The 24,579-nt window shown below is 45.4% G+C and overlaps 1 protein-coding gene across 1 annotated transcript in view; it reads left to right on the plus strand.

Moving 5' to 3' along the window:
- The window catches only part of LOC115657494 (BTB/POZ domain-containing protein KCTD16-like), a 46,565-nt gene extending 22,973 nt beyond the window's left edge, over nucleotides 1-23,592 (plus strand). Inside the window, exons 2-3 of the mRNA XM_030575424.1 lie at nucleotides 1,181-1,306; nucleotides 22,189-23,592. Of these exons, the coding sequence (XP_030431284.1) occupies nucleotides 1,198-1,306; nucleotides 22,189-22,706 (627 nt within the window). The 5' untranslated portion in view covers nucleotides 1,181-1,197 and the 3' untranslated portion in view covers nucleotides 22,707-23,592. The remainder of the gene's footprint in view (nucleotides 1-1,180; nucleotides 1,307-22,188) is intronic.
- Nucleotides 23,593-24,579: the final 987 nt, after the last annotated feature.

Genomic DNA, 24,579 nt, shown 5'->3' on the forward strand with positions numbered 1-24,579 from the left:
TGAAGCAGCCTGGACTTGGTTCAGCCCTAAGATCGAAAGAGGGCATTTACTGTTACTGTTGGTTTAAGTATCTTGTTACAAATATACCACAGTGTGGAAAATGCACTGTCTGAATGGTTCTACTGGCCCTGTATGGCTAGGGGGGTGGTTAGAGTTTGACCATTACGTTATATCAATCCTATTATAAGGGAGTATCTATTTAGCTACCTCTTTACAGTATTCAGGGTGGTTTCTAGAAGGGAGGGAAGTAGGTGGAGTGGAGAAAGACTGATTTGCTATTTGTATTTTATGATACACAATTGCACAGAGCTTCTCTGCTTGTGTCAGTATATTTTGGGGCTAGACCAAGTCTTGAAAGGTGGAGATAGGAATGGAGAGAAAGCAGACAAAAAGGGCTGGTTGGAAAATTTTTGTAGAAAGAGTTTTCTGTCAGAAAATGCCTATTTCAACAAAACTGAAATGTTTTGTGAAATTGCTTCAATTCTGATGAAATGTCATTAAAGAAACAGAAAATAGTTTAAACATTTTGTTCCATTTAGAAATTTTCTGATGAAAAATTTAGATTTTTCATTTTGAAATTACTTTTCATTTGGATATTTACTTTATTTGATGTGTTTTAGAGGGTTGGAATCAAAACAGTATTTTGAATTCATTGAAATGAAATGTTTGGATTGACTCAAAGTGACTTTTTTTCATTATTTCATTTTATGAAAAACTTCAAAATGTTGGCTCTTTGTCCCGAATCGGGATAAAAGGATTTTGAAATCTTGACATTTTTCACAGGATGTGAGAGTCTGTTTCCAGACCAGCTCTATGGACAAAGGAAGAGTGGGAAACAGAATGAAGGAAAGAGACAGATCTCTTTAAACTGAAAGAAAATTGTAATGCTCTCCCTGACTGTAGAGTGTATGCTGGGAAATCCTGTGGTGTGATCTTCACATACTTCCCAAGGGAAGGTACTTTCATGTGGGGGAGGATGCAGATTAACAGCTTGGAATGTGCTAGAGGAGAAGCAGCATCTGATGTTGTCTGTATCCAGGTGGGCAGCACTGCCCTTAGAATGGGAGAGATTTCATACGATGGTCGCTGCACTCCTGCTACATATGGCCCTTGCCGTCTCTTCAAGTTTTCTGGTCAGGAATCTCACCTTAATCACTCTCTTTGGGTTGGGGCTTTTTAGGTAGCTCCTGCCTCAGCATGGCTGCTCCCCCACCTGCAGAACTCGAGCAGAACCTTAAAGAGCATCTCTCCTCTTCTTCTGAGCCCATGTTGGACCTCAAGGCAGATGAAGCTACATTACTTCCAGGTGAGAATGTTTGCCACTTGGGTTCCACATGCCATGTGGGGTGGGCACATGGGGTCAAATGCAGGCTCTTTGCAGCATCTCAGGGTCTCATTGCCACAAGCAGAACAATTAATTCACTTGGCATCGCATCGGCAGCCTTGCTTAGCAGCATCTCTAACACAGACCTCGGTTTTATAAATCATGCAGTTAGCAGGTAGGAATATGATTATTCCTGTTGTGATGGTACTTAAAAGCCTTAACTAGAATCAGGACTCTGCTGTGCTAGATGCTGTACAAACCTATAGCCCTTGACTCCAAGCTCAAAGCCTATTGAGCTGAGGCAGAGAGAAGAAATAGAACTGTTCCCATTTTATAGATGAGGAGCTGCAGCACAGAGCGATTAAAGGCCAAGTTTTTAAAGGAATTTAGGTGCCTACATTCCCAGCCCTAAGTCACAGGGAGTCTGGTGCCCTGGGAATTGAACACAGCTGTTGTAAGTTCTAGTCCAAACTCTTAACCAAGAGAGCATCCTTCTGCCCCATGATGGTCTAAGACTCCAGAGGACTCTTACTGGGCTATGAGTGTCACTTCATCAGGTCCAAATCCCAACATCGTTACTCAGCAAAACTCCCACGGACCTTCAAGTGAGAGCTTTGCTCACATGAAGGATGAATAAGAGGTGAGTCAGTCAGACTCTGTGGTCTTTTTCCTCTATCACCCCACAGGCAGTGACAGTGAGAAAGCAACAAAGCTCAGCCCTTCTGGCTGCAGCACTCCAATGAGAGGAAACCTTTTACCATAAGAGGTTCCCTTTCCAACTGCCGAGAGCATGGATTCATGTACAATACACTCTGTTAAACCTTTCACTAGTGCTGTCTGCTGCACCCTTTGAGTGATGGTGGATTTTAGCTGTGGTATCCGAAGCACTTATGTTGCACTTCAGGGAAGATGTAACTCACCAAGGTTCAACCTGGGAGTAGTAGTTTTCCAGTCCATGTCTGATGTGTGTTGTACAGCACTCAAGTGATTAATAGAACATCTTCACAGTTCATTGGCTCCAGAGCTTTTCAAACAGCAAAAAACATTTTTAGGGAGGCTCTGGACACATGAACAACTGAGGAGTTGTCTACGCAGGGGAGTTAGTGAGGAGTAAGCTAGGCTGTGAATTTAAACACACTAGCTACTCTGCATTAACTCGCTGTGTGGACACTCCTGCTGCTCACTAAAAGCACCCTCTGGTGGTTTAGCTTAATGCAATTCTGAAGTGCACAGTAAGTGTCCACCTGGGGAAGTAATGAAGAGTAGTTAATGCATACTAGTTACTCTGGGCTACTTCCCCATGTAGACAAACCCTGAAAGAACCTTGATCCAGACTCTCAGATGATGTAAATTGGCATAAAAGCTGTAGACTTCAGTGGAGCTACCCTGATCTATACCACTTGATGTCCTACCCCTGTGCCCAGTAGGTCAGGTCAGTTATGTGGCCTAGTTTGGTTGCCAACAGATCTCATACGGTAACCACACTTATTTACTGTTCTATGTGTAGGGGAGCTATGAGGTCTCTCACAGGGTCATTACAAATTAACTAATGCTAAATACTGATCTTGTAATGGCAACCACTGTATTTTAAAATTGATAGCTGTAAATGGAGAATAACATCTGGATTCTAAGGGTGAAAGCCTGACTCCACTGGAGTCAATGGAAGAACTTCTATGTACTACGTATGGACCAGGATTTCACTCTAAATATCTAATTCTATATCTAATATCTGTATGTACATAATTGTTGTAATATAGTTCTCTCTAGAATATATCTAGATCTCTATCTAGATTCTCTCTCTCTAATCTCCTTCTCTCTATCTATCTGAAATATATCTATATCTATTCATAAATATTTAAAATATAGCAATACCCCTCTATATGTTTACATACTATTCCTGATTTAAAACGGCAAATCTGAAACCAAATTTAGGTTTTTGTAAAAACCAAGCATTTAAAAACTATAAGAACAACCCAAATACTTGTATTTTAGCTCATTCCAGTGTAAGCAGTTTATCTTTTTAAAAAACAAACATTGCCTTCTACTGTTTGCACTCTCCATTTTGCAGCATAGTGTTAGCACATGAGCCCTTGCAAGTGAAATTGATTTGAAACTGGCTATAATAAACATGAAACTGACCAGTCTTATTTTCAGTATTCAGACTGAGAGAGAAGGGGGTGGGGGAAAGAGGCAGGCAGCAAAACTGAGTAAAGGTAAATGAGTTAAAAAAAAATCTTTTTAAGTAACCTAAGGCATTATTTGTAACAGAGAGAAGGATTTTTTTTAGAAAAATGTGTGATTTTTAACCTGTTAATTAAAATAAACAGTATTTATATAGAACCTACACCAAATCAACATGTATTTCTATTAGTAGTTCCATGCCTGGCAGCTTCCAGTGTAATTTTCTCTATTAGAAGCTGAATCTTTTCTTTATGATTGTGGTTCAGACCCTATTCAGTTTCCTCTGAGTGTGATGATGTGTGATCTTCTCTTTTCACACTTATGAACACATCTGATACCATCTGGACAGAAACAACAATCCCACTTAAACTTCTGGGCCTCTTTCCAGGACTCTTGTGTCCATCACTGCTCAGGCCGAGGTGATTCCCTCATCCTGATGGCTCGCCACCACTGTAGAATTTTTGGTGTATTGTTTTGTTTCATGGAAGGGTTCTGGGCCTGTTATAATGGGGATGTGAGGGAGATACAGAGACATAACCCAAATATAATTGGCAGAGGTGAGATATGAACTCACAAGAGACATATGGAAAAACTGGAGACAGAGGGGTCTAGCTTATGACTCATCAGTTTCTTTTGAGGACTGAGCAATAAAATTGAGCTAAATGAAGAATTCCCTATTCCCTACAGTTATGGATGCATGTACACACACCTACATTGTATTGTAGACAATTTCTGGCTGCCAACTCACACATGCTATTTGTTAGGCAATATCTGACTATGCATGCATATGCACACACAGTGGGTTAGGCCATCTCAGCCTGTACCTGCACACACACAAAATGGTTTAGGTAACTTCTGTCTATACCTACATGCGCATACACTCTCAGAGCATTAATCTCTCTTTCTCTCTCTCTCTCTTTCACTCATATATATTCATATTTATAGACCCACTAAAAAAGAATGTTTATTACACTGGAGGGGTCTTTGACATGACATAGAAAATACAGCTAAATGAATACCCATACATAACTAATCTGTTGTATATACACTGTATATTTATGCATGTCATTGATACACAAAATATATTGAATGTTGCTGCTGCAGGCTCTCCACATGCACAACGAATTGGCCACGCTCAGGTATATCAAGAAATCAATTTACCAGGAAGCAAGTAATTGGTAATGACCCAAGCAGACTAAGACGAAATGGTGCATGTAGATATGGTTGGGTTTCTTCTCTCTGATTGGATGGCAAACCTCTTAGAAAGGAAAATAGAAAACGATAAAAAATCCTCTTGGTCATACACCAACAACCTTTACCTCCTGAAGAGTTAACAGCTGTTCACTAAACTTTTGTGTTAACAAAATCCATTTGTTGGAAGCTTCAGAAAGGGGGATGAACATGGAGCCCATGCAAACCTGCTAGAAATCTGAAAGAATATTTGTGCAGTGTTTAGCAGGATTCACCCAGCTCTTCTCAGCTCCTTTGAGGGGAAACAAAAATCCAGTTGGTAAGAATTTGTCCCCAGTGCTTGTAACCCTAGAAGGCATGATATCCTTACACAGTATTGCATCCAGCACTGAACACAGACTGTGAATCCCCCTTTTCCAAAATTCCAAACCATTTCCTGATTAGTGAGGCTACCATGGGGATTGAGCTGTCCTTTCTTTCTCTCTCTCTCTCTCTCTCTCTCTCTCTCTCTCACACACACACACAAACCTCTAGATGCGCTGGGCCAAATTCTGCCTGAATGGCAGGATGAGGGGATTTTTGATGAGGAGAAAGGCAGAGAGCCCCACAATAATCACCCCTTAAAATCTACCAGTGGCTTCAGCTAGCTAAACAGCATTTCCTCAGTATTTGCATCATTCCTTACCCATTCCCAGAGTGAGATTAGGAAATAGTGCAAATATTGATGTAACCTTTATCTAAGAAAGAACTGGCAATGCTTTAAGGACAACAACAGATGTGAAGTAATTGACATTATTAAACTGCAATATGCATTTCGAAGGCATCCGTCCCATCCATGAGCGAGGTGCCATTACATCCATGTATAAGTGTGCCCGACGCCCTTCAGAGAGTTAACCAGTTCTCATCATCTCCCCTGAACTTCTGAGTTGCCAGATACAGATGGTTTCCTCCAGGGATACATTTTCCCAAGATTATGCCACAGCCTAGAGAAAGCCACACACAAAGGGGTGAGTCTCATTCAGCACACCAATGACTTGACCACTGCTGTGTCCAACCTGTATCTAAGCAGCACTGTGCTGGATCTATCATACACTGTAGATTCTGACCCAGGGAAGAAACTAAGTGGTTATAGAAGTGGGTTGACTTTGAAATTGTCATGTTGGCAGGACACCTTTTCCTGGAAAATATTTGCCTTGTGCTACCCTGCCACCTTGTTGTGCCTGATGCCCCATAAGGGAGCTGAGTAAAGATTTCTGCCTCAGAGACATCTCTGGGCTGTCACTGTAGTCATGCCATTTACACGCTAGTGTCATAGACAGAGACACATACATGCTGTGGGCCAGATCCTCAGCTGGTGTACATCAGCACAGCTCCACTGACATCTATGGAGTTACACTGATTTATACCAGCTGAGGATAGGGCCCTGTGATGTGAGTGGATGGATACATAAGGACTATGTTCAAATCCTGAAAAAAGAAATGCTGGGGCACACTCCTGGTACTTGCAGGACTATCCACCAGAAGTGCTGGAGCACTGTTACAGCTCCCCAAAAACTGTGCTGGATCGGCATTCTGGAATGTCCTGGCACACCTCAAACCTGACATTCATGATGATTTTGACCCATGTCTTCAATGAAGCTGAACAACTAGCGCAGTGATCAAACTTCTCCTTCAACACCCCGGTCACGTCATCTCACCCTAGTCATTTGACTCTGACACTGTGACCTGATTGTTAAAATTCTTGATTAGGCAAACTACTGGGGACTCCTGCTACCATCTTGTTGAAATTTACCTCCATTAGGCTGGGCATGTTGTTTGATGCATCCTGGAAGTACCTCCAAAGAAAAGCTTCTTTAGCTGATTGTATGCACACCATTTCTACTCCCTGAAAATGGTTGCTTTCATTCAGATCAACTCTGGGGAATCCCAGCCTCTTGGAAAATCAAAGCAGCTGGAGAACAGCAGTTGTTAAAACTGGTCGCCCTTAAGGGAACCTCAAAGTGGGTTGGCTACTTATTCTGGTTCTGACTGCATTGGTTTACCTTTCCATCTCCTTGATGTTATGATAACAAGGGATTCTCCTGATGCTGCTAATCACTAATCATGCTGGGTATAATCTGCCATCCACCAGTAGGAACTGTCTGAGATAGGACAAGACTTCTGAACTGCACAGAATGGTATTGAACAAGGAGAGTGTTCGTGAATGGGGAAATGGTAAATACAAGCGAGCAGAACAGGGACCGTCCTTCCTGAGCAGAGATGGTTTGTATACGTGAGTGTTTACATAGGAGCAGGATTTGAGAGGCAGTGATGGGCTGTGTTACTATGCTGAAGAAGGAGCATAGAACCTTTCTCCTCTCAACAAACACATGCATTAATCTCTTCCCTAGCCTATATAGTTGCCAGTGATTGACTCAACTTGCCCAACTAGCACTAAATATGAGATTCACTACAAGTGCAGCACCAGTGTCTCCCATCCACACCAGAAGCCCTGGAGAGAAGATAAAAGAAGGAGGAAGTTAGGGATTAAAAAGTATCTGGGGATGAACTTGAACTGCACTTAGCCTGGTGATGAACATTAGCAACAGTGTTCCATGGAGCCTCATGAGTAATGAGTTCTGATTTATAGTGATCGCTGAACCTGCTGAGAGTTTGGCTGCAGCCATGCATATTTCATGGAACCAAGCAGTTCCTGTAAATCAATAAAGCTCAAGGGAGAACATAATCCTAACTATCTCAAATGGCAATTTGGGTCATATATTATTCTCTTGCCAAAGAAAGATGCTGTGAGGGGTGTGTGTGTGTGTGCGCGCGGGAGGATGGGGGGAATCACAGGCACAGGCAAATTCCAGCTAACTCTTGTTTTTATTCTCCTGGAAGTTCTCAAGAGAATTTCATTACCTCTAATCACATACTCTTGTTCTGGGAGCCTGCAGGCTAAGCAGGGTTCGGCTAGGTGAATCTTTGAAGAACACTAACCAGTACGTGGTACAAGGTGTGATGTGTGAATCCATTTCTGTCTTTACCGATTGGCTGAACGCCTCACAATCCCTTTACCCTTACGACATCTCTGGGCAGTAAGGAAGTACCACTATCTGCATTTTACACCTGGAGAACCGAGGCACAGAGAGATCCAGTGACTTTACTAGAAGTTTGTGGCAGAGGAGGAGCCTGAAACCTAATTCCCAGAGTCCCATGATGTATTCTAACCACTGGCCCATCCTTCCTCTCTTGGTAGGTCTTTGTAGGTTTCTGTCTCACTGAGCCAGTAAGATGGTGCTGAGTGGCGATGGGTGTCTGGAGAGGTCTTTCAGATGACACTTACAACAAATGTCATAACCACTTGGAACTGAGTAGAAGTAGAGGTGTTAGATTTGATGGCCTGGACAAATCGTAGATTGGGTGCTTATGGTGTTCCTACCTACACTTCCTTTATAGATTCATCAGGAAAAGGGTCTTTTCTGTTTCCTCCTCAAACACCTCTTCAGTGCTGCTCTCGCTTTACATAGTTGTTGTGGCTAAACACTAGTTGCTGAAGTTATCATTGGCTTGACTCTACCAGTCTCCGCAGCAGTGGTTTCACTGAGCCCCATGCATAGTTGATATACCAGTTCTCACAATATTGTGTAATTCTTTGGGCCGTTGTTGAGATGTGACCTATGGAGTATGGGTCATTTGCATATGCAGTTATGACAGTTGCATGCATGATCACATGTGAGAGGTGCAGAGATTTTTTCATAGATATACCTTAATAATTCTAAACATGTAGGGACAGATCCAGTTCCCACTAAAGTCAATTGGTAGTCCCTTTGGCTGATTTTCATATGTGCCAGATTGGGCTCCGACATAGAACATTGCAAGTATAAGGGCTGCCATCTTGTGCAAAGCTAGGGATGGCACTGCGGACCTCTAGAGCTAAGAGCGTGAGTGTCCATAGCTTGATCCAGGCTCTGTAACAGAATCATACCATCTTTGGATCAAACACACAGATCATGGGTTATGTATTGAAGAAGTTTGTCCCAAGCATCTGAGGCCTGCAGGAATCTGAACCTAGACAAGCCGCCACCGGCTGTAACCCAAGAACCTACAGGCCTGAAGCCTGTATGACAATTAGCTTAGCATAACTAAGGCCAAGCTTGACATGAATAGCTTGGAATAGGAGCTAACTGATAAAAAGACCCTAAGTCACAACATTAGTATGACAGAAACCGAAAGTATTACAAGTTGGGAAAAGGTGACATATGGAACCACGAGAATATACTTTTGGAAACGTAGGGCAAATGTAAAGGATGTTGAGCTTATCCAAAATTTTCACATACTAGTCTCATGTTTCATACTAGATATACCATGGCAACTAGTTGACATAAATGCTAATGAATATGTCATAAATGACCAAGTGACCTATTGAAGCTAGGGACCCCAGTGTTACTGAGGGGTGGAATTACATTTCAGGAAAGGAGGTTGAACCTATCATTAAATATGTATAAGGCCTGGTGGGTGTCAGCCTAACCCAGTGTGAAAGGTGGTATCCAGCCTGTGGGCAGTGGGACCATTGGCACACATTGGCCTGATGATCATGCTGGGATCACTGCATCTACTTCAGGGTTCTCGCAAAGGATGAGGTGAATAACACAGCGCAAGTATTGGACATGTTGTATTGGCGATCTCCTTTGCTGTATTACAGTGTTTGCAATTCTATTTTGCTAATCATAGAATCATAGAATATTAGAGTTGGAAAAGACCTCAGGAGGTCATCTAGTCCAACCTCTTGCTCAAAGCAGGACCAACACCAACTAAACCATCCCAGCCAGGGCTTTGTCAAGCTGGGCCTTAAAAACCTCTAAGGATGGAGATTCCACCACGTCCCTAGGTAACCCATTCCAGTGCTTCACCACCCTCCTACTGAAAACGTTTTTCCTAATATCTAACCTAGACTTCCCCCACTGCAACTTGGACCATTCCTTCTTGTTCTTTCATCTGCCACCACTGAGAACAGCCTAGCTCTATCCTCTTTGGAATCCCCCTTCAGGTAGCTGAAGGCTGCTATCAAATCCCCCCTCACTCTTCTCTTCTGCAGACTAAATAACCCCAGTTCCCTCAGCCTCTCCTCATAAGTCATGTGCCCCAGCCCCCTAATAATTTTTGTTGCCCTCCACTGGACTCTCTCTAATTTGTCCACAATGTTTCTGTAGTGGGGGAACCAAAACTGGACACAATACTCCAGGTGTGGCCTCACCAGTGCCAAATAGAGGGGAATAATCACTTCCCTTGATCTGCTGGCAATGCTCCTACTAATACAGTTGATAACATTACTATTAGAAACCACACAGAGGACTGCTTCATGTGTGCTCCTCAAGGGCTTCATGCTAATGACAACCTCACCACTGCAGCCTATTTGGAGGCAGAACCCTCTCAGCCCAATGCATGATAGATGAGGTTAAATCTTCCTTTATAATTGGGGCTACACCAGGGACTTCTAGAGCTGAAAGCATGACCTCTCTACAGGATGAACTACAGAGACATGCTCATCACTGGGACACCTGTGCCAGACTGATATCCTCTGTGGATCGGTGTGACCGGGGTCCCAGTCAGGGCCAGCTGTGGTCACTCAATTAGGGTGAACTGTAAAAAATGGGGAAGACAAACCCCAAAAAGCTGGTGGATATTCCAATACCTAGATTTACCAAGCCAGCATAAAACAGCTTCTTTATTACCTTATTGGTTACTCATAAATCCAAATAACACGGTTCCCTTAAAGTGATCCAGCCTCAGACCTCCATCCAGATACCCATGTCAAATATGATGAAAATTTCTGTATATCTTATTTCATAATATAAAGGAAAAGGTACTATCAATCACAAAGCTTTGGACACAGTACCTCCCAGGTTATTGAATATTCCAGATCTTACCCAAATACATGCTACAGCCAATTCTTATTAACTAAACTAAACTTTATTAAAAAACAAAAGAGAGAGTATGGTTAAAAGATCAATATATATACAGACATGAGTTCAATTCATTGAGGTGCAGATTCATAGCAGAGGTGGTGAGCTTTGTAGTTGCAATGAGTTCCTTTAGAAATAGTTCATAGGTTATAGTCCAATGTCCAAATCTCGTATTCAGGGCATACCAGCATAACTGGGACCTCAGTCTTGCGACTCAGACTTCCCCTGATGAAGCCTAAGCAGATCTGAGATAACAGAATCAGGGCCCAAGGATCTTTTATACAATTTCATGTCTTTTGACAGGTTGGAGTTCAACAGATAATTAGCATGACTTTGAAGGAGGTCCATTTCCAGTACTTAGCTGTAGAATTAACATAAAGCAATTTGCTTGTTCCTCCACCATTCACAGATTATTTGCTATACATTTCAAAGAGAGATGAATACTGAGATATCCTGCATTTACAATTCATTTAAATGCTAGGATGTTCTTTTGATCTCTGAATTATCAGACAACAGCATAGACTGGGACTGTTGATTACATTGTCCACCCTACTCATACATATGTAAATACACAAAAACACAAACATTATCTCCCCACATATCTTTTGAGAGTTATTTATTTTGCAGGATGTTTAACCCTTTCTGGCCATATATCACCATCGGGCACAGAGGGACTGTATAACACACTGAGCAGGGGATTATACAAGCATTATGAACAGACTCAGTCAAGGGCACCGTCGCTCTTTACAGAGCATGGCATATACGCCAATGAGTTCATTGATGGCTGCTGAGTCCGATGCATGAGTGACAGTCCCAACCACAGTAGGGCACACCCATGTGCTAGCAATGCTATTAATCCAAGCAGCAGATTCTTTCCTCCTCTAATGCAGACATCTCAAAGCTTGATCCAGTCTACCTCGCTCCATCTACAAGCTGGCTCTGCCAGCCACAGCAGCATTCCACACTCCTTTAATCATCCACAGAGATTCCAAAGGATACTAAGTCTTCTTTACAAGCATCCTGAAATCTGTGCAGCGGCCTCCCTCTGTTTCTAGGCCCTTTGCAAGCTTCAGAGTACAGCACACTCTTTGGGATCCTGTAATCCAGCATTTGCATGACACGTCCAAGCTGCCTGAGTCTTTTCTTACTAACATTCCCATGAATGACATGCCAGCATGATTTAACACATCCGTATTTGTCACCCTGTCTTGCCATCTTATTCGAAGAACTTTATGCAAACATCTGATATGAAAGATCTTTAGTCTTTTGGTACATTTGGCATAAATCATCCACGTTTCTGAGCCATATAGAAGAGTGGGCAAAACACATGTCTCATAAACATGGCTTTTCACATGAATTGACAATTTGTTATTCTTCCAGGCTCTGTCTTGCAATTCAACTAGTGAGCTCAGTATCAACATCTCTATTGCTGGTAACATTAGAGTCAACATAGCAAAACTGCTCAGCAACATCCGTCTAAGGTTGGAGCTGGTTCTGGAGCTGGTTCTGAACAGCCTTGGTGCATTAACAGACTATGCAAAGACTAAACCAGGATCAGAGAGGCCTCATTAGCCAGGATGTTTCCATCTAATTCTTCCCCCACTATAATTTCTCCTCTTCCCCATCCCAGGTATTTTGAAGGCACTCAGACCTAGCCATGGAAGCAACCATTGATCCAAGTGTCCTCCCTCTGCTTCTAGAGCTCAAAGTCCTGAGGGGTGAGTCCAGTGGGGAGTCCAGCAGCCCAGGTCCCAGATAGCTAATTAAAATGCATCTGCTCTCCCTCTCAGCTACTCTTTTATTTTTATTTCATCTGATGCTATGTGGCCCCAGCCTCTTGCTTTGCCATTCCTGACCACTGAGTCCATGTTGCATCCCCCTGACAGCGAAGGACAAGCTGAGTGGCAGAGGGAAGTCAGAACTATGGTTTAAACTCAGCAAGATTAGTTCTTTCAAGGGCTCAGGCTTTCCTCTCCACTCCCACCCCCCACTTTGGTGCGGCAGCTGCAGGAATTGATCATGAAAAGCTGCATTACACAAAAGGGGACTCAGAGCAGTCCAGGAGTTCCTGACTTTCAGCTCTGGAGGCCTGTTCGGAGCCTGTCTTGGGTCACAGGTGAAATGAGTTTTGTCTGAAGCTGATCTCTGTTTGTGTACATGACAAACACCCACATGATGTAGCATCTCATCTCAAGATTAGCAGCCTCTGCTCCTCAGGGTATGTCTACACTTTGTACAAAACCCGGGTTCTGACACAGGTTTGAGCTCAAGCCCTCCTGACCACAGCCTGACTCAGATCAGCAAGCACTCAGGACCCTGCTGGGGGGTGGGTCAGAGGCCGAGTCCTGCTGGGACTCGGGTCCAAGCCCTGTCATTTTGGAGTGTGGATGCAGTTCAAGCCACAGTCCTGAATCAGAAGGTTTGGGTAGCGTAAGGATGCATTAGCACAGCTGTGAGACCTGGGTCCAGCAATTGAAACCCTGGATTTACTGTGCAGCATGGATTCTTAAGCATAGGGTTGCAAATACGAAGTCCACAAGCCCAGGTCCCACAAACTTGGGTTTACAATGCAGTATAAGACATACCATGTGAGGGTAGGTCTACACTGTGATAAAAATCATGCTGCCCTGAGTCTCAGGGCCCAGGTCAGCTGACTTGGGCTCGAGCTGTGGGGCTATACAATTGCAGTATGGAGGTGTGGAGCCTGGTCTCTGATCCTCCTCCCTTGCGGGGTCTCAAAGCCCGGCTCTAGCCCTAATCTGAACATCTACACTGCAATTTTATAGCCCCATGAGCCTGAGTCAGCTGACCCAGGCCAGCCACAGCCATGCCACAGGTCTTTCATTTGCAATGTAGACCCAACCTGAGGGACCCTGGACTGGACTGGCAACGGCTGTTGCAGGTCAGGATTCATTGACATAGGCAGAACTGCTGGGGAGGAACCAGGTACTGGAATAGCAAGGGGACTGTAAGTTAGGAGGGAGGCGCATTGACACAGCTGTGTGAGTGCCTGGGATCAGAACAGCACTGGGTGCTGCAGGTCAGGAGTGAGGTGCATTGGCACAGCTGCAAACTTGAGTAGTAATTGCTAGCCATAAACTGGTTCAAAACTACAGGCTCTCTGTTGTTTGATTAGCCTCGTGCAGGCACTCTGGTGGCACAGATGGGTTGCCATGGCAGTTAATCCAGCTGCAGTGTTAACTACATTGCAGATTTAACAAATGGCCTTCGCTGGCGCAGCCAGCCTTAGTGAGCAGGGAGCTGATGCACATTTACACAAAGTCTTGCTCGTCTTTGATAATGTATCAGGGACCAAAGCCATGCAGAAGCAGCACAAGTTGAATTTCCTATTATGCAGTCTGGACAAGTGCAGGAGTTGAGATTCGTGTGACATGATCATTCTGTATCAGTCCCATTTGTCACCTGGAATAAACATTTAGAGTGTGACCAGAGTAGCCTCTCAGATTACATTAACTACCTTGAGTTCACTGGCAATCAACTCATATGAGGTAAAACCTCTCTGTCAATGTAGCCTGAGCAATCCTGGTGGAAAGCATTGCCAGTGACACGTGGTGATGGTAACCATCACAAGGTCAATGCACAGCATCATCTATCACAGCACACCTCCTGCTGCTCTCGCTCTCCATTCCGGCTCCCTCCTGACTGTGGGCACAGGAGTCCCTCTAGCCATGAGCCTGTGACTAGAGCCCTGGCCTGGGATGCCTTCAGAGAATGCTTTTGGTAGAGATGAAGGAGAGGACACCCTTGGAGAGCATGGTTGAGATGGAGAGCCCTGGCCTGGTCCCCTTTGGCTGAGATGAAGGAGAAGACACTTTGGTCCCCGATTTGTGGGAAGCTTTGCTCTCTCTGAGCTAATGGAGGGAAAGAGGGCAGCAGTGTAAACAAACCATGCTTGGAGGCTAGCAGAGTCCCTGAGCCTACAATAGCGTAAAAGTCCCCAGGCTGGTTATGAAGGTGGAACCTGAATTAGCTGCTTCTTCCCCATCCCACACAGACTCCTGGGTCCCTTTACAGTCATTTCTTGGGAAGCCGCATTATTGCTCCTGCTAACACAGTGCTGGGTTCAGCGTCCTCTTTGCTTTTCTGACATCTCTGAAGGCCTTGCTCTGGCATAACCAACCCTTTGAGATGTGCCTGTCATGACACAGCATCACCACATGGTGGCAGCCCCCTTAGTGTTTCCGGACACTGCCAATGCCCTCTAAACACCGGAGAGTCAAACCAGTCTCCTCACCCCTTGGCAATGAGCAGAGGTCACTACCCACCAGGGCTGGGTCTCCACTCGGGGGCAATTAAAGCAGGATGGTTCATTTTAGGCAGCCCTTGACTTGGAGAGGATTCAGATGCATCAGGAAGTCAGAATCTGCAGGAAAGCCCAGGGCTGATTTTAGCCAGCTTGGGTGGAATGGAGCTGGCTCAGCTGCCTTGCTTGGGAGGGAGATCGTGGACTCTGGAGTGGAGGAAAGACAGAGATCCGCCTGGAGCAGCTGCCTCGACCTGCCATGGGGCTGGCTTCGCTACATTCTGCTCATTGCTGTGCATTGCTCAGCTTCATTCCTAGGTGCTGGGACCCTGCAGAGAGAGCAGCCAGGCCATTGCTGGCCTCCTCCCAATAGGAACATTCCCCCACCTTCCTCTTCTATTTCAAAATGTTTGCAGAATGCACTGAGAACCTGAGGACATGTCAGAGACTTTGGGTCCCTTCCTGGATCTTGGATGCTGTGAAAGACCTGGAGCTGGAGGCATCAGTCAAAGGAGTGCGCTGAATATTCTAGCAGTGCCAGGGAGGTCCAGGGCTCCCAGCCCATGTTAAATTCATCTTGGGAGTAAATGCTGACTGACGAGATCCAAGGGCCGGGATACTCATGCATGGCTCCCGCTCCAAACTCTGAACATAACAGAAGCAGGGAACGTATTAATAGCACCCAGCAGGATTCTGACAAACAGAATGGCGCAGAAGAACACTTGATAAATGTCACTTCCGCGCTCTACCTTATTCACTGAAACAGATAGATGAGCAAGGCAAGAAGCAAAGGCTTAAGAAAAATGAGGGATGAAAAATTCAGGCCAAACACCTGGGACTTTTTCCTGATGGAGCAACTGGCCCAGGAGGTGTGTCTAGGAGCAGGTTAGCTAGTGTTATTTATTGTTTGTACTGCAATAATGTCTTGAGCTCCCAGCTGAGATCAAGGCCCCGTGGTGCTGGGTGCTGCGCAAACACATAGGAAGAGACGACCTCTGCCCCAAAGAACTTACAGTCTACATAGCCAAGACAGACACAGGTCACCCAGCAGGTCAGAGGCCCAGATAGGTTGTGGAAGGAATAAAAGTTGAGGTGGAACCTGTCCAAAAATCAGGACAGGGGGTTGGTCTCAGGGTTTAGTCCAGGCTAAGTCTGTGTTCTAGGGCTCAATGCAGAACGGATCTAACTCTCATCCTTCACAGCAAGCACCAAGCTCTAACTGATGGGGTTGATGAGTTGATTATCCCACAATTGCCCACTTCTGGGTTTTTAGCACCTTTCATGGAAGCATCTGGCCACTGATGGAGACAGAATACTGGGCTGGATTGGCCACAGGTTCGACATGTATGGCAATTCCTACATTCTGTGATAGAAAGAGTCTGTAAAGCACAGTGATACCAGCCTGGATGGCTCAAACGATCGCCCCTGGTCTGCATAGCTAGGAAACTGTATCCTTTGGGATCAGTTCTGTACAGAACAGCATCTGTGCCCCATGGCCTTACTGGATGTTACACTCAGAGGAAACACACGTGAACCCTGTTTGCAGGGTAGGCAGGCATGCGGACAGCAGTGGCTGGGGACAGCAAAGACCTGCTGAGAGCTGCACTGCCAGCAGAGTACAGATAATTACAGCCATTAGCATAAGGGCCCTGCTGGATGGGCTAAGCGAGGACATGCCCTCATAAAGGGATAAAAACAGGCTAAGCTGATATCTAGGTGCTATTACTGAGCTAAGGCATTTCCAAGGACCAGTGATTAGCATCTGTCTGTTTCTAAATGCAAAGCCACTCAGGCACCCAGAGATCCCGTCATTCGCCTCACGCTGAGGACGTCCTTGCACGCAGCCTGTGCTGTGCAAGCTGAGACACAGTTCCTCTGTGGAGCATAAGTAACCCAGGTCCGTGGTGTTGATTTACAGCAGCTGAGGATTTAGCCCTGAGCATTTGCGTGTGTATGTGCGTATACAGTTATGTGGGGAAGACTTGTGCAGCAGGGCTGGGTACTGCACTGTGGCGTTTGTTACAGTATGTTGCAGAGCAGCTTCCCAGCCATTTTAACGCTGAGATGCACCCTCTGATCAGGAAATATAGCTCTGGCGAGGGCCTTTCAAAAGGGGAGGTGGGATAGCTCAGTGGTTTGCGCATTGGCCTGCTAAATCCAGGGTTGTGAGCTCAATCCTTGAGGGGGCCACTTAGGGATCTGGGGCAAACATTCATGGACAGCACCAGCATGCCAAGCACATACCTGGGGCAGCAAGCCACAGGGGGTGCTCTGTCAGTCACTGCCAGGAAGGTTCCCTTCGGCAGCATGCCTGTGGAGGGTCCGCTGCTCCTGCGGCTTCAGCAGACCTCTTGCAGGCTGTCACAGAATTCAAAGGACTGGGGACCTCCCGCAGGCAAGCTGCCAAAGGCAGCCTGCCTACCATGCTAGGGGTGGCAAAATACACAGAGCCACCCCTGCAAACATCAGTACTTGGTCCTGCTAGTGAAGGCAGGGGGCTGGACTCAATGACCTTTCATGGTCCCTTCCAGTTCTATGAGATAGGTATATCTCTATATATTATTACCTCTGGGATTTAGGAACACAGGTCCTATTGAAAGTTAATGAGACTTGTTCTCCTAACTCCTTTAGGTGCTTTAGAAGATCTCCCGTTACTACACAGCAGAGCAACGGCATTCACCAGGATAAGTGTATGTTCATCTCATTCCAAATGCATCCCCTCTGGAGACATGCTCCTTAAATCCCTAATTTCCCTCTGGGCTTTCTAGAAGTAGGGTTATTCTGCATCCAGTCCAATCCAAAAGGACAAAGCAAAGCCAGAGACAGAGAGAGCTACAGGAGCAATGGTCAGTATTGCAGAGAGTTCACAGTTTGCCCACTATTGATGCCTTGGCAGATGTGTGTGGGCTCAGAGCTGGCCTACATTATACCTCCCTTTGCTCAGCGATACCCTGCACTTTAATGACCCTCCCATCTTTTACATGCCCAATCACCTGTTCCGACTGCTGATGTTCTGTTTGTTGTGGATTGTTCTCCCAGGCACTGGAGTCAGTGACATACCCCCAAATGGGCATGGATGTGAGGAGGAGGAGCTTGGCACAGGAGCAGGCGGTTCCAGACAGGATGGGGTTTGCAAACCTGAAGGCTGGTATCTAATGTGCCTTTATTTGCAGCTCACCCATTCCACAACACGCAGGCAGTATTGCCTTGTGGATAGAGCCTGGAACTGGGACTCTGGGTTCTAGTCCTGGCTTAACCATGGCCCTGCTGGGTCACCTTGAGCAAGTCTTTGCCTTGCTCTGAGCCTCAGTTTTCCCATATTTAAAATGGGGATAATGATACTGAGCTTTGTAAATTACTTCGAGATCCGTCAGTGTTATTCAAAAAATTCCACTTTGGGGAACAAAAATTCCCTCCATGTGATTCAACTGATCTAAAATTGGCAATGCAGAATGACAACAGAAATGGAAAAACAAACAAAAATATTCAGCAGGCTTCTTTTTCCCCCCTTGAAAACTTCTACTGAAAATATTTGGAATAAGGGATTTGAAAAAGAAAAAAGAAAGTTTTTGCAAAAAATTCTCATTTTGAGAAATGGCCAAATTTCCACACACACACCCCCCCAAAAAGGGTTTTGTCTGAAAGTTATAAAGGTTGTTTGCACTTCAGCTATAACTCAGAATCATTTGCGGACCCCTCAAAAATTTTGAATGGAGATGCCGACCCCTTTGGAAATCTTAGACATAGGCTGCGGCTCCAGGTTGAAAAACACTGGTATAGATTAAATTACTATATATGAGTGTGTAACTCATTGAAAAAAAACATACTCAAAGAGTAGTTATCAATGGTTTGATAGGAGGACATATCTAGTGAGGTCCCACAGGGGTCAGTTCTAGATCAAGTACTAGTCAATAATTTCATTAATGACTTAGATAATGGGGTAGAAGTATGCTTATAAAATTTGGGGATGATACCAAGCTTGGAGGAGTTGCAAGCGCTTTGGAGGGCAGGATTAGAATTGACAACAACCTAGACAGACTGGGGAATTGGTCTGAAATCAACAAGATGAAATTCGGTAAAGATAAGTGTGAAGTACTATACTTAGAAGGGAAACTCAATGCCTAACTACAAAATGGGGAATAGCTGGGTAGGTGGTAGTACAGAAGAAAAAGATCTGGGGGTTATAGTGGATCACAAATTGAATATGAGTCCACAACATGATCCTGTTGCAAAAGAGGCAATGTAATTCCAGGGTGTATTAACAGGACTATCGTATGTAGGACACGGGAGGTAACTGGTGGGGCCTCAGCGGGAGTACTGTGTCCAATGTTGGGCCCTGCACTTTAAGAAAGATGTGAACAAATTGGAGAGAGTCACAATAAAACAATAAAAATGACAAATGGTTAGAAAATGTGACCTCTGAGGAAAGGTTGAAAGACATCTTTAGTCTAGAGAATAAAAGAGAAGACTAGGGGGTGGGGGGTTGATCACAGTTCTTCAAATATGCTAAGGGCTGTTATAAAGATGACAGTGATCAATTGTTCTCCATGTCTACTGATGGTAGGACAGGAAGTGATTGATTTAGTTTGAAGCAAGGGGAAGACTGAGGTTAGATATTAGGAAAAAGTTTCTAACATAAGCATTGGAACAGGTGACCCAAGGAGATTGTGGAATCCCTATCTTTGAAGGTTTTTAAGAACAGGGGTAGACAAACACCTGTCGGGGATGGTCTAGATCATACTTAATCCCACCGTAGAGTGAGGGGATGGGCTAGATGATCTCTTGACATCCCTTCCAGCTCTATATTGCTACTATAATAATATGTGGCTAGAGAGAGACATCACCCTGCATACAATGCTCAGCTCACTGGTAAGTGGTCTCAATAATCTCGTTTTATCATTTGAGATGATCACATGGTAGCAGTGATATTTCATGCACCCAGGACCGGCGCTAGGGGTTTGAGCACCCTAGGCAGCCGGCCATTTCGGTGCCCTGTGCACTGGTCCCGCGGCTTCGGTGGAGCTGCCGCAGTGGTGCCTGTGGCAGGTCCACCGGAGCCGTGCGAGGAGCCGATCGTCCGCAGGACTGCGGCGGCTCCACCGGAGCCACGGACCAGCAGACCCTCCTCAGGCACCACTGTGGCAGCTCCACCGGAGCTGCCTGCCGCCCCCTCCGGCAAAATGACACCCACCAATTATTCTGGCACCCTAGGCAATTGCCTAGGCTGCCTAAATGGTAGCGCTGGCCCTGCATGCACACTCCAGCATGCAGTTGGACTAGATACATGCATGATGGGAAAATGTTTCCTTATGCAAAATGAGTTGCCCATGGGATTTTTTCTACCCACAAGAGAACCTCAGGGATGGCACTGCCATGATAATCTGCAGTCTGCAGCCGTTAGATGCATTTAGGGAATTAGCCCTGTAATCTCTCTGCATTGCTGGGCACAGGGATCAGTAAAAGACCCACTCCCTTGGGTTCTGCTGTGGCTGCATATGCTGCTTTTCACTAACTGAGGGCAAGGGGATAGGGCTGACCTTGCTAAATGGTTTAGTATCAGTTTCTATTAAAGTTCCTTTGCATGATTTGTTCCTGTGGCTAGAAATTGAAACATAGTGGCTGTTTCCAATACAGAGTCACGGCTTGTTTTCCACTAATGCTAGCAAACAGAGATGCACCCTGACTGGTTCAGACCAACTCAGCAGCTAGCGATGTAGGAAACTATGCAACTTATTTTTCACTTTCCAGTTTCCATTCATCTTGGTTTCATGATTGAATCACCCCAAAGCTCAGCCTGAAATCCTTTGAAATCAGCAAGATTTGCACAATTTCTATTGCAACCCATAGATCAGCCCCTAAGGCTTGGCCAAAGTTTAGCCCTAGGTTTGCTGAATGATTCACAAACACAGTCCAGTGTGTAACAAAAAGCCTGTTTCAAAGCAAGAGCTGAGCTCTGCGCATCATGCTGAATATTGTTACCACTTTTCGACCTGGGCAGCTAGTCGAAGTTTGGGGCCCTGGGAACATTCCAGTTGGAAATAGAAGTTGATGGCAGCTGCTGTTTTCTTTGATGCAGTCTTGTTTATTTACAAAGAGTGTACAAAGTCCTGTGTCTCTGAATGCAGAAGGAACCAAGAACAAAGCAGCAGTTCTTTGGCTTACAGCTTCCAAGCCTCGTTAGTCAACACCAAAGCTCTCGCTCTAGTTTTTTCCAGAGTCACACTGTGCTTACAGGGTCCTGCTTGGCTTTATTAACTCGCCTCAGTCTCTCTCTCTCTGTTCTTGCCTGATCGCAGTTTCTGTGTGATCTCTTCCCCCCACCCCCACTCCTACCCAAAACAATATTCAGCCAAAAGCTCCTGGGTGGGTTCACCCACATCTTTTTTCTTAAGTGGGGGTTTATGCTTATAGTTATGTTAACTGAAGGGTGAGTACTCCCCTACCAATCTCAATGGTGTTTTAACTCAGTTTATAACAAGTTTCACTCAGCTCCTAACAATGGCAGTGTTCAGTGTCCCAAAACCTTTGAAACCAGTGAGCTTTACAAAATTTCCACCCTAAGCCATAGATCAGCTTCCAGGTTTGCCCAGTATTTAGCCTCAGGCTTGCTGAATGATTCATGAACATGGCCCAACATGTAACCCAATTCCTGTTTCAAAGCAAGAGCTGAGCCCAGCTCTACACACCATGCTGAATATGTCCCATCTTGTGGGGTTTGACCAGGGGGTATAGAAAATAAAAAACAGCCAAGCACTTGTATAGGGCTCTGTTACCAACTGAATCTCCCCTCTCAGCAAGGATTATGGGTAAAACTCAGTCCCCACTGAGGTAAATGAGAGTTTTGTCAGTTGGGTCTGGATTTCATGCTACGGTCGCTATTTGGTTGTATTTGGCCTACAGCAGTGGTTCCCTAGCTGTGATCCACCGAGCACGGGGAGCATGTGGATTGATCTCTTTCTGTGTGCAGTTGAGAGAAAAGGCGGAGGTGGGAGGGAGGTGGGATGAACTGAGAAGCCAAAGGAAATGGTTAAATAAAGGATTAAACACTGTACGTTAATGACAGCTAGCCATACGTCAGCACTTTCCTTGTGCTCTCTTCCCCTCAGAGCAGTAGCTGAAGGAATGGCAGCAAAAGAGCTAAACTCTGTGCTGGCTTCTGGGGCTTCCACTGAGCTCAGTGTGGTTGTGTGGCATATCGGGGCACCAAATTTGGCCCATAATATTGAATGTGCCCTTATGGCAGCCACTTATCCCTAATGTCAGTCTCTGATTTTTCCCCTCTAGTGCCAGCAGCAGACAGTGCTCCAACGGTGACAGAAGAGCCAAACCCAACCCTGGAGACACACAAGGACTCGACCGGCATGGACAGCAGCTACGACTTTTCGACTTCCAGCTTGGACAGCCGTTGTGAACCTGACCTGGCTCTGGCCACTGGAGGCAGTCTCCCAGACAAAAGTCCCCAGTCGGAAGCTGGTGACCCCAGCCCCACAGCCTCCTTGCCCTGGCCAGAGTTGCCAGAGGAATGTCCGCCTCAGCCTAACACCCTGGATTTCTCCAACTCCCTCAAATTCCTGGAGGAGGTGAAGCAGATGGGGCAGAGGAGGAACAGTGACCACTTGAACATCCAGGAGAACGGGGTGGAGAGATGCCCTGAGGCACCTCCCATCAGTGAGGAGAGGAGGGCACTGGAGTCGGAGCTGGGGAAGTGCATCGAAGACTTCAGAAAGATCAAGATCCCTGTCTCCTTCCCCAACAAAAAGCGGCAGTGGCAAAGCGAACTACTGAAAAAATACCACGTCTGAGGGGAGGGGCTGGGACTGAAGCCTCCCACCACCCAGGACTGAAGCCTCCCACTGGCTTCCACAGCCACAAGAGGCACCTTCCCCTGCATCCTGTCCATGATGGGCCAGTCTTCCAGGTGCTGGGTGTCCTCGGCCCTCATTGATGGCCAATAGCAGCTCAGCATCTTGCAGGCTTGAGCCCTCTTTGAAGAGGGACTTGTGAGAGCCTCTTACTTTAAACCAGCTATTTGACGACACTGGGACTAACTGATTTGCATCCTGTCTGACCTCATTGACTTTACCTAGGTCACTCAGGGGTAGTCGACAACAGGGATTGGTCCATGTATTCAAAACAAAGAGCAGTGGTTTCTTGGTCAATGCGTCATTCCAGGAATTGGTGCTCCACAGGCAGAGGCCTGCTTGTTCCCAGGTCAATCAAGGGCGAAATGTGCATGAAAGGAGCTGTACAAATCCTCAAAGTGAAAATATTTGAGTCAGGATGGGAAGGAAGAAACTGATATTGGTTCGGGTTGTGTCTGTAGGGACAAACCTACGCACAAGCAATATGGACATTCCTGCCTTTATGACAGCATGACTTTGATCGGAGCTCCCGGGGTTAATAAATGCAGCCAGTGATGAAACCTAATTCCAGTCCCTTCCCAGCTCTTTTTTTTCAAAATGATTGGGTATTAGAGCTGAGCTATTCAAAGCTGAACATGGGATTTAGACACATAGTTCTTGTTGAAGCAAATGGCAACTGTGCATCTAAATCTCCTAGATTCAGCTGGACTGTTCAAAAATTTTCCATCTAAAATGATTTTCAACAGAAAATTGCATTATTGACTAAACAAATGATTTTGCAAAATGCCTCTGCTTTTCATGGAGTTTATTTATATGTTTTTGGTCAAAGAACTACATGCTAAAAACTGAAAAGATTTTGCTTTTTTGTCTAAAATCTGAAATTTTTTGATTTGGAAATTCCACAGGATGCTTCATGGGAGTTGTAGTTGGGGTTGCCTCATGTTCTCATTCTCTGCTATGGGCTGGGCTCCCTTGCCAGACTACTTCTCCCATGATACACCATGGCCATAGAAATCCCACAATATACCACTTCCTTTCACCAGGAGGGAAGACCATGGTGCATCATTGGAGGTGTAGTCCAACAAAGGTCCCAGCCTATGGAGGAGAAGAGGAGCATGAAGCACCTGGACTACAACTCCCATGAGACACCACAGCAGCTATCAAACGGAATATTTCAGATTTAGACCTAAATATTTTGGTTTTGAATTTTTTGGTAAGTTTAAATTTTCCATGCCTAAAAAACCCAAAGTTCTGACAAGTTCTAGATTCGGCTTTGAGAACCTCAGCCCAGATCTATAAATAAGATGGGAGAGAATGGAAAACTAAAATTGGCCCCCGAATGGTATGTGTATCTGGTATAAATCCACAACGCACAAAGAGCTCATCATATTACAGAGTATTTTCATTGGGTTGCATTGGAGCATTTAATGCTGTGACATTGCCCAGGTAAATTATCACTTCCTGTGTGGTTGAAGCTGTAGCTTACATCACTGTGACTTCCCAGCATGCCACAAACATGCAGGTATCCAGTATAACCACATAGCCTTTCAGCAATGATCAAGTGCAGTACCAGTGAAGTACCAGATACACCCTTGAGTGATGAGAAGGTGGGCAGGCTATATTCTGCACTGATTGGAATCCTGCACAGATTCCATTTCATCATAAGAATGCCATACTGGGGGCTTGGCTACACTTGAAACTCCAAAGCGCTGCTGCGGGAGTGCTCCCGCGGCAGGGCGTTGAAGTGCGAGTGTGGTCGCAGTGCCAGCGCTGAGAGAGAGCTCTCCCAGTGCTGCAGGTGCTCCCCCTCCCT

This window comes from Gopherus evgoodei, chromosome 9 (genome assembly GCF_007399415.2).
Source record: "Gopherus evgoodei ecotype Sinaloan lineage chromosome 9, rGopEvg1_v1.p, whole genome shotgun sequence".
Classification (NCBI taxonomy): Eukaryota; Metazoa; Chordata; order Testudines; family Testudinidae; genus Gopherus; species Gopherus evgoodei.